General features: G+C 45.9%; 2 protein-coding genes across 4 annotated transcripts; one reads left to right on the forward strand and one right to left on the reverse strand.

Annotated features, from left to right (window-relative positions):
* Positions 1–69: 69 nt before the first annotated feature.
* Positions 70–4043, forward strand: brms1 (BRMS1 transcriptional repressor and anoikis regulator). Of its 3 annotated transcripts, none has more exons than XM_056442763.1 (10): positions 70–167; positions 1432–1648; positions 1756–1846; positions 1968–2095; positions 2707–2786; positions 2882–3050; positions 3149–3238; positions 3377–3441; positions 3594–3637; positions 3732–4043. In XM_056442763.1, the coding sequence occupies exons 2-10, from the start codon at positions 1438–1440 to the stop codon at positions 3757–3759; spliced, it is 906 nt and encodes a 301-aa protein (XP_056298738.1). In that variant the 5' UTR covers positions 70–167; positions 1432–1437; the 3' UTR covers positions 3760–4043. The 3 variants fall into 3 exon arrangements, with proteins under 3 accessions (XP_056298738.1, XP_056298739.1, XP_056298740.1); XM_056442764.1 differs by having other exon boundaries at positions 3594–3633; XM_056442765.1 differs by having other exon boundaries at positions 2882–2978.
* Positions 4044–7333: 3290 nt separating this feature from the next.
* On the reverse strand, positions 7334–10412 carry tmem179ba (transmembrane protein 179Ba). The gene is made up of 5 exons (XM_056442594.1): positions 10283–10412; positions 9228–9424; positions 8654–8791; positions 8393–8471; positions 7334–8299 (listed from the first exon to the last, which is right to left on the reverse strand). The coding sequence occupies exons 1-5, from the start codon at positions 10376–10378 to the stop codon at positions 8120–8122; spliced, it is 690 nt and encodes a 229-aa protein (XP_056298569.1). The 5' UTR covers positions 10379–10412; the 3' UTR covers positions 7334–8119.
* Positions 10413–10671: the final 259 nt, after the last annotated feature.

Genomic DNA, 10671 nt, shown 5'->3' on the forward strand with positions numbered 1-10671 from the left:
CCTATAGGCCATTCCAACTCCTGCTCGGCGCTGATTGGTTTATATTCCCGGCTTGTAGAGTCCGGCAAAGTGTCGAACTGAAGACTGAAGTGACGAGGAAGTACTTTTTTTAAATAGATATATAGATAATGCTGCTTTAACTGTCTACTGCCGTGCGGAGGGAGAAGGTGAGCAGAGTCGTCGCCGCCTGGTCCGGTTGCAGCGAGGGGGTGTTTACAGACAGCCTCGCTGGACCACGGGACGGATAAACGTTACCTGTTAATCCATGTACAGTTGGAGGATATGGTCGGAGTGAAAGATACCTGCGCTTCCGCGGACTTCATGGCGTTCAAACGCGTGTTACATTGTTCACTATCAAACGCCTCGAGAACATGTCCAGTTGAACGGTGTGGACAGTGTGAGGCGCGGGGCAATCATGTCCTCCCTGTGCGGCTTCAATCGTTAGCTAGTGATGCACTTGACTTGTCTGCGCGTGTGTATGCCGGTAATGTGAAGTAAATGTGCGAAAGCGAGTCTCTTTAAATTAATTTGCGTTTGTAGGTGGGGAAAAAAGCCCGGAAGTACAGCAGCTTGAGGCTCAGTTCTGGTCGTTATTTGAGTCGGAACACCGCCGTCGAGTTCATAACGTTCACTGTTTTAGTGTATGACGTCACGGAAGCTACCAGTGTGGTCAAGTTGGCCTCAACGGGAAGGGCACTTCCGGTCAGGCTACACAATAAAAGTCTTGTTGACGAACGTAGAACAAGTTTGGAGGCTATAAACAAGTTTAGGCTGGATTCGAAGTTATTTTTCCATATTCATTTCTGACTACAGTGTCAGGTACATTATTTTAATTGTCTTTTTTTTCATCTTCCTCAAACACAATCGTGCAATTTCCTTTCTTGTACGGTGTTTGTCGCGTGCTTGACAGACCTCCAAGAGCCACCGGGTGAGCGACGATCCACAATCAAACCACGGACGAGTCTCTGTTTTCCCAACACAGTTGTATAATTGATCCCTTTTCCCTCTTTGTTCTCCTCTTTTTGGTTTACTATACTTGCAACCGATCTGCAGTGTCGTCATACGTCAACATCCCCCACATTGAGCAGAATAACACAAGTGGATACTATCACAAGAAGAGAGAGCTAATGAGAGAGAGAATTTTACACCTGTTGCCTGCAATATTTGCAAATTTAGATATTCCGATTTCACTTCAGTAGTGGATGGATAAGATGTTTTGTTTATACCCAATATTGGTGGGAAACATGTTTACACAACAAGAGACTACACCATTCAACAAATGAACAATAATGTTAAAAAATAAATAAAGTGTACCCAATGATAATCACTGATCAATGAAATGGCTCAACAAGAGGAGAGCCACGATTTGGTTTAAACCTTTACCCAGACACGCTGTGTTATAGACTGTGTGTGTGTGTGTGTGTGTCTCAGCCAGCCATGCCCGCCCAACCCCATGCAAGGGAGCCGGAGGAGGAAATGGAGGCAGAAGGGGAGTCACAACTCCCTGAGGCAAACGGAGGGGTGGCGCAGCTGTGCGGGGATGAAAGAGGAGGCGAGAGAGGAGAGGAGGCCATGGAGGACAGCGCAGAGGAGCGGGATAGCGACCTGGACGATAGTGAAGATGAAGAAGAGGAGGAGGAGAGTTCAGGTAAAGTGAAATGCTCGGCTCTGTTGTTGACTGATTTAATGTAAAGTTGCTTTAAAAAAAATATATATATATTTTACTGTTTCTGTCTCTCTTCCTGTCCTCTGAAGAAATGGACGATGAAGACTGTGAGCGGAGGAGAGGGGAATGTCTCGACGAGATGCTGGATCTGGAAAATCAATTTCAGGAACTAAAGGAGAAGTAAGTGGAAACGGGAGGGCTGAAGAAGGTGGACACCCCCTGGTGTGATTTGAAATCATCTCCATCATGAGAATGAAAGGAGAGGAAGAAGCGAGGACTGACGTCCCCGTGTGATGTTCAGGTTGTTTCGGGAGCGACAGAACCAGGTGAAAGTGAAGCTGGACGAGGTGCTGACGGGGAAGGCCGGAGAATACAGAGAGCCACTGGTTTCACTGCAGGAGAGCATGCAGATACAAACGCAAGTGGCTGGTGAGTAAAACACACGAGGAAAACAGAATATTGTTCTTTTCTCTCGGATGAATGACGCTCAGACGGTCCCCGCAATGTGTGCTAATAATGGGACACGATTTGGAACATGTGTTTTCCAGCAGAGATAAATCTGTCAGGTATAGATGTGTTTTCTCACTTTAACTCAATGGGGATTCAATTAAAAATAAAATGTAATGAAACATAGTTGCTAAAGCATAACAATACAAAAGAACACACAAGTATTAGTATGAGGAGTATGTGTTCTCAATGTGTCAAATGGCGTGATACAACACCTGACCACTGGGTCTCCTAAAAAAATTGAAGACTTGGGTGTGATGGTGGCGCACACTAAGAATTGATTAATCTAGCTCTCTTGGGTAATGTCTTACTCGTACACCTAAAACAACGTCTTCTTGTTACGTTTCCTATCCTGCCCATTTACAGTTCCTTTAGCTGTGTTCAATCGGACAATTACAGACAGTAATATCAAGTTTGTTTTCAAAGAATGATCTTCAACAGGTGGAACGCGTTGCCGTAGATTAATAAAACGTATGGTGTCGCTGCGAGGACACCAAATAATCTCAGTCGCCACACTCTGTCTCCTCCTCCAGGGGTGTACAGAGAGCTGTGTCTGCAGGTGATCCAACACAAGTACGAGTGTGAACAACAGGGAGCAATGCAGCACCTGGAGGTAACACACACACACACACACACACACTAATGCAGTGTATAATGCACGCGGACACTCGCACAAACTGTGTCCTGGTTCCCGTCTGTGGGCGACAGAGCGAGCGGACGTTGCTGGTTGACGCCATGAAGACAGAACTGCTGGAGAAGATGAGAAGACTGGAGGAGGACAGACGGAGTACAGACCTCACCTCGGGTACGGCCAACACGACCTCATCAGGAGCCGTCCGTAGTTTAACTGCCACGATCAATGTTTGGACAAAAAACGGTTAATATCTTTCTAAAAATTGTAACTGGTTGCATCCAATTCTGCAAAGCTACGCTCTCGACTCCTTGTGCAATGAAAGCTTTATTTTCTCATTCCAGAGTGGAGCGATGAGATGAGGGGCAAGAAGTGTAAACGAAAGAACCTGCTGGGTGGGTCGGAGAGAAGAAAGAAAGTAGCTCTGGTTTCAGGTAAAACTCATTTTTCTTATTTATCTGCGCCTGCTGACCTCGTTGTTCTCCGATTAAGCTTTCATTTCTGACGAGCAGCGTGTTTAAGTCTATTTGCCTCCTGCCAAGGCGTGACCGTCGGCTCCCTTTGTGTCTCAGGGCCTTTCATCGTCTACATGTTGAGAGACATCGATATCCTTGAAGACTGGACGGCTATCAAGAAGGTAAAACAAACAGTGGCTTTTTCAGCTCTCATTTAAAATGTAATTTCTGTCATTGCACTAAATTAAGTTAAACAATGTCAATGTGACATGCACAACAAGTAGTCATCATAGTTAAAGATATATTGGGGTAAATTTGTCTCTATGCTTTTCAGGCCAAAGCAGCACTGCTACCATCAAAGAAGAAAGTTGAAAGTAAGTGAGTTCCTGTCTCCTATTAAACGATAAATATTCAAACCCCATGCTGTGGGGAGATCTCACTTCCTGTAATCCATTCTCATTGCGTCTTTCAGAACGGTGATAATACGAGGAGCTGACTGAAGACCAGTGGCAAAAACCAAAATGCAGACACACACACACACACACATATAACACTCACACATAACATTCCCAGCTACTTCCACGAACTGTTTTGTACCCTCAAGACCCAGAAGATTGTTGTGATGTCATTTTCCGCACTTTTGACCCTCGGCCACCAACCAACCATCCGGCTGCTAGTTTGTTATCCATTGCTATTTAAAATAAGTTCCTAATGATGCGACAACCATGTATTTATAGAGTGATTTATATAACAGTAATTAAAATTGTAATCTTTTGTGACACGAGGTTTTGTGTGTTCTTGCGATGGATTCCTGCTCCGGGTTTTATGAGCTCCACACAACGGGGCCACAATTACTGACGTCATCACTCACCCAAAGAAAACACTCGGAGTCATATCAGAGACCGGACTGCTGCATCCCAGAATTCCCTGCTCATGTGTTGTACCAATAGACTGGAGGATGTTGTGTTGATGTAAATAAGGCGGCCAGGTAACATCTCTTTAAATCTCCCCCTCTCCACGGAACAGAACATGGATCATTGACAGTCGGCCATAGTTTCACCTTCATGGAAGCTCCGCCCTCTGCCGGCTGCAGACACACCGGTAGCTTTTTCTCTACTGCAGTACGCGACTATTTCCTGTGACTTCTGTTTTTACTCGGATGGAACTTGTGTTGTTCTTGAGTACCTGAGGAAAAAGTCAAATGAACAATTTTTCAAAAATGCTCCAGAAAGTAGCCTTCAAGTAGACAAAATAACAACTTTGTTACAGAATCAAGAGTCACGTGTACTTCGTTAGAGTACATGTGAATTGGTTAAATCGCCCTGAGACATCCGTGGTGAAGTTCTTCCAGCGGAGCTCGCAGTGGTCCAGGTTTTGTAGCCCGCTTGGAGCTTTAACCAGCCCGATCACATCTGTACGGTTTCTCTGCCGCACACCAACACATCGGTGGGATGTTGCTTGTTGCATTGGTGAGGTTTCTCTCCTTTCTGAGAGAACTGCCTGGCTTCATTTGACAGCTGGCTGAAGCTCTTCCTGCAGACGCTGCAGTTGTAGGGTTTCTCCCCCTTGTGGACAATGGCGTGTCCTCTTGAGAAATTATATTACACAATATTTCCCAGTGAACTATATTTACTGGAGTATACTTGCCTAATCAAAATGTCACACAGGGAGGAAATATGTATATTTTACAAAATCTGATTAACCTTTATTCATACCATGTGAACACATACTAACACTGCAGGAAGGTCCAGGCTGCACTGGCTCATAAACAGTTACAAGATGTGCAATGTAACTTGTGCTTCGACACTGGGTCCTATTATCATTCCTTTCCTTCACCCTAGGGTGCCGTTAGGATACACCATCACCTACTTACTCCACTGTCGAGATAACAACGCAGAATTGTCAGGGTGTCGTAGCCAGAGAGAGATTGGACCCAAATGTCAACAACACAGAAGATGTATTCCTTTACGGAAACCAGGTCAGACATGAACTAAACGGTATGAACCTACACTGGGGAATGAGACAAACAGGGTTTAAATACACAGGGAAGGTGCAGGTGATTGGACGCTGGGGAACGAGACACAGGTGGACACAATGAGGGCGGGGCTAGCAATCACACAGGTGGAAACAATCAGGACCAGGGCAGACAATCACAGGGACAGTAAATGCAGGGAAACAGAAGACATGAGAGACAGGGACTTCAAAATAAGACACAAAACAAGACACAAAAACTCCGGATCGTGACAAGAATGTGTCGAGGCTTCCTTTCATCGCACACAACGCTCAGTGTTTTTGTTCTTTTAAGTAGTTAAACATGAATACATTATCTCTGCTCACCTCACATGCACTGTGAGATGGTTGAGTTAAAATTACGTGTGTGTGTGTGTGTGTGTGTTAAGTGTGTGTAGTGAATCAAGCCTAATGAAGAGAAGTCATGCTGCAGAGAATTGCAAGAGACGAGCGTGGATGAGGCCGTGATTTATTTGACTTGAATGGGGGGTACATTATTGTGCATAGTCACATGTGTATCTGTTTCACGTGCAGCAAAAGCTAAGGAGGACTGTCAACATCGATAAAGTGCTCGTTCCTTTCATTGCTTTGACAAAGCAAAGAAAACAGTCAAAGAGCTACCCTAAACAATATGCTGCCTTGAACTGCATTCTGGGAACTATTTATGTTGACGGCAACATTTCGAGTACACATTTCAAGTTGCTGCTGGGTGCAAATTGCATCTTCTTCGGTTCTCCCTGGACTCTCCCTTCTCCCATCATCCAGTGGTTTCACACACACACTCCCCTCCCCCTTGTGTCCTCACAGGTGCCTGCTAAATTTATATGCATGCCTCTCCCTGGCTTCGAAGGCCGACTTGGTATCCTTCAGGTCGTCCAGCTGCCGGCGGATTTGCGCCATGTCGAGCTGAGCGGACTCGCCCTGCTCCCTCAGGGCGGCCGACTCCACCCTCAGCTGCTTCGCGGCCATGGAGAGCTGCTGGCTGCGTTCGCGGCACTGCGTCTGCATCCTCTTGGCGTCGTTCAGGAGGGGCTCACCGCCACCTACTCATACTGATTGTGGGACATGTTCTGGACGGAGAGGGTGGAGGTCAGGGGTCAACGCGGGGAGCTTAGACATTCCACATGGATTATCTCGGGGACTTTTGACTAGTCAGATGGCGAAAAACAAACAGGCCTCTCTATGACTTCTGCTCTCTGATTGGCCAGTGAACCGCAGCTGTCCTGCCAAAACAACTCAGATGTGATGAGGTGAATCAGGAGCCGTCAGCTGGTCAGAAGTCCAGCACGGATCACCAGGTTTCAACAGAACATGTCATCTGTAGAGTGAAGTAACTTAAAGAGGCTTATCACAGTTTAGCTCGGTCTACAGTGACCACTGCTCTAGTCTGCTTCTGTTATCCCTCTCCTGCCATCAGGCTCTGTCACCTTTTTTTCTTCTTATTTTGTATTTACACAGCTTATTTCCCCCCCCAAATCGGTATCCCAATACAGCAGCCAAATAGGAGGGAAAGGTCTTACCAAACAAACTCAAAAGTCAAAATAATCACGAGCCTTGTGGTTTTCTTCTGAGTCCTCAGCGTCCTCCCCAGACTCCAACAGTAACTCCAGGTGGAAATTGACTCTCAGAACCGGTGAAGTTCTTCCCTCGTCCTAGTCCCATCTCTCCTTTTCCCTCTCACTCTCTCTCTTTAGTGAACTTTGTCTTCTACCTCCGGGGCTCAAGATAGATCAGTTAATCCAGAGATTAGACAGTTCAGGAAAGAGGAGTAAGCTGTTTATTTTGACCTGACTGGTCACTAACTAACTGCTGGTAACACTGGTGTTTCAAAATCGGAAATTCAGTTTTTGTGATTTATTTATATTTTGAGTCTGGTGGCCAAACAATTTTTCTATAAAATAGAAGGACTATATAGAATCTATATAGTCCTTCTATGCCACAATAATTTGTTGAATCTCAGCATAACATGTACAACTTTATCCAGATTCTCAGGACATAAAACTCCAAAAGCTACACGTGAGTACTGGTGACTGCCCAGCAGAGGGAGACACAGGTCAACACGGATGCTTTAACAGAAAGCAAACGCTGGTTTATTTGGTTGATATAGTAGAGCAATAAAGTGAGGAAGCATCACCGCAAACCAAGTGTCCAATCAGTATTTGAACCCTAAACACAGAATCTGATGGAAGTTTTTGATGAGAAACTCAAAGTAGACATCGGCTGTAACGGTGAGGCCGAGAGTGTTCAGAACGTCACACTCAAAAGTGAAAAAAACCCTCAAATTATTATTATTGTAAGATGTTGTTGTTTCTCTGTGCGGCGTTTCTTTTGTTCACATAGTTGGACTGAACCATCTGAGATCACATGACAAACACTCTGAGATGAAAAGAAGAGAAATGACTCGATGTCCAATGAAACCATTCATTATAAATATAAAATAAAAGATACAGAAGTCAAACTGCTGGGCACATCGGAGAAACACAAAAGTACAAAATAAAAAAGAAGCTTTTAAGGACCATTTATAAACGTTGTCTGTTTACAAAGCACACATCTGCCAGTCGCATCAAAAATACAAAATCGGAGCACATTTATTCCAATTAAAAAGCCTGCAAAAAACACTCCTATGTCTTGTGGTGTAAACAGAAATACGTATTGAACGACTGTGATCCAGAGGTCAGACATGGGATGTGAATGTACACATCGGCAGGCCACGCTTGGGATCATGTGGTCAGGCAGCAACGCACGCGTGGGTTCGAATCCCGTCCTCGTCGAGCCACAGCGGTTCTATTGAACTTAAGGGCCGCAAACATCCAAAAAGCAAACTAAGCCCCGCCCCCTTCACCGTGGCCTTTAGGAGCGGTTAAAAAATGGCTCCGTCTCTGCAGCCGTTACCCCGGCGTCGGCGAAAAGCCCTCCGGCCGGCCCGCCGGACCCTCCGGCGATATTCTTAGACCCTGAACCGCGACGCCTCTGGAAGACCACCAGCGCTCCGATGATGAGCCAGAGGAAGAAGTTGACCCACACCGCCGTCTGAGAGGGAGCCGGGGGGGAGACACACACGTGACGCTTTAGCTGGTCCCGCTGTCAATGTAATGCAGAGGGTTAGACATGAAGCCCACTGACCTCGGCTTTGACCAGACTGTTGTAGAACCTCGCCCCTTCAAGTGGCCTGACCCACTTTCTGGTCTGGGCCTCTTCACAGCTGGAGACAGAAATAGATTACATGTTAGAAAAGTTACAGATAGTCACTGATCTTTAGTTTCCTGTTGAATCGGCATCAACAGCAGCTGGGAGGAGATATTTAGCCATTGGTATGAGCTTTATATGCCATAGGAAAGAGAGTGTCTGCGTGAGTGTAGTTGTGTGTGTGTGTGTGTGTGTCACCTGGTGACGTTGGGAACGCTCTTGATGACCGAGTTGCAGAGCGAGTCCCGTCCGATCTTCGCCACGCAGCCCGTGATGAGCAGGAAGAACAGGAAGACGGCGCTCAGCGCCATGATGACGCTCATCCACGTGCGCTGCCTGTGTGGAGGTTGAACCAAAGGGTCATTTCAACCTCTGAACACACAAGGAAATGACCTCACGTGGATGTTGCAACAGCACACCTCTGACCTATGTCCTCTTTTTGACCGTTTACCAAGCACATAGCACCGGCCATGATGCTTTAACGAGCAACACGCCGATGAGTCCGGCTTTATCTTTTCCTGGTGATAGTTTAGCCAGTAGTGTGTGTGTGTGTGTGTGTGTGTGTGTGTGTGTGTGTGTAGAATCGTGTCATTTTTTGGTTTGTGTATCAATCTACAGAGGGTTGCAGTGCGGCCGCATTGTCTTTTGTAGGCACACGATTGTGATCACATTGTAAAAGTCGTATCAGCTCAGATATTCCCGTGTCATCTCCCTCTAAACGGGTAGTTCAAGAACAACAGGATCACAGAGTTATAGAAATACGCTTATCTACCTTGAGACTTCCCCGTCGACGCAGTACATGTAGAGGCCGTACAGAGACAGGGAGAAACACACCACCGCCACCGTGACCGAGACGGCCGACACAAAGTAGCACAGGGACGAGGAGCTGGCCGACTGGATTCCAATCAGGTCGGCCGTGTCGTTGTATTTGACGACTCCATACAGCATGCAGCGGCCTCCGAAGTTACCCTGAGGGACAAGAGGTTGGATTCTTAAAGTTCAGCTCCACATTCATCATGTTTTCTTTTTTTATTACGTTGTTTCAATAACTTCATAATCGTCACTAGTGGAATTGCAAGAACAGAAAACACACACGTGCACGCACGCTGCAGCAGAGTAATTGGGAAGCAACAGCTGATCACATGACGAGAGCAGCGCGCACATCGACGGTGACGCGCACAATGGCGCACGCACGCACTTCCTGGTTATTCGACAGGAGAAAGTGTTGCCTTTAAGGCTCAAAACGATGCGTCGTTTTTTTTCACATTCAGCAGCTGATGATACTGAGTGAGTCCGTGCTGCGCGGGCTGAGGATGTAGTTCCTGGAGCCTCGGTCTCTCCCCGAGGGACTACACAGTGGGTTGGATGCACGGGACAACACTTTGGGATGTTTAGCCCGGTAAACAACAACAACACCCACCAGAGGCAGGAAATCAGGAGAAAATAAAAGTGCGCGGTTGTTTTTGTTACTGATATGCTCGCGCTCGAATTCTTACGGATACGTAGAAAGTGAATTATTATTATGCTGTGTGACATAACATGGTCTTAAGTACGCGAGCATGAAAAAAACATTCTTTTTTTATTTAAAAAGTATGTGTCCAGCGAGATTTAAAAAAAAAAAGATACAGATAACGCAAATGAATCGAAAATGTCTTTACGTATCAAATTAAATCGACAAATACTTTCCAAAAACTAAAATATATATTGTTTTTGGTGAATTTAAAACTTTCTACGCACTGGAAGAAGAAAAAAGTTCAGCGCATGCGGAAGAGGATTGAGATAAAAGAAGCGCGCGGATTCGGTCCATTAGTTTCTGGGTGAGGTCACCTGGACGATGGTGATGGCTGCGGCGGTAACAATCCCACAGACGAAACAGCTGATGTACAGAGCCAACTCCAGCAGCAGCAGCCAGGGTAACGCCATCGTCCAGCGGGTCAGGTTCCTGTCTGGGAAGATACCAGCATTGAGGCAGCCGCAGTGAAATACAGTGAACTTCCGGTGGAGAGTATTTCAAAATAAAATCCCAGCTCGAGCGCACAGTCGCAGCGGTCAAGGACTTGAAGTAGAGTGGAAAAAAAAAATCAAAATGTATTTAAGAATGAGTTGTAGGAACATACCTGCGTCAAGTACGACCGGATAAATCAATTACAATCTCAAATGGAGTAAAAAAGCAAACTCACAACTCACCTGTTTTGTCTTTGTGCAATGAAATAAAT

The sequence above is a fragment of the Pseudoliparis swirei genome, chromosome 21, assembly GCF_029220125.1.
Source record: "Pseudoliparis swirei isolate HS2019 ecotype Mariana Trench chromosome 21, NWPU_hadal_v1, whole genome shotgun sequence".
NCBI classification, from domain to species: Eukaryota; Metazoa; Chordata; class Actinopteri; order Perciformes; family Liparidae; genus Pseudoliparis; species Pseudoliparis swirei.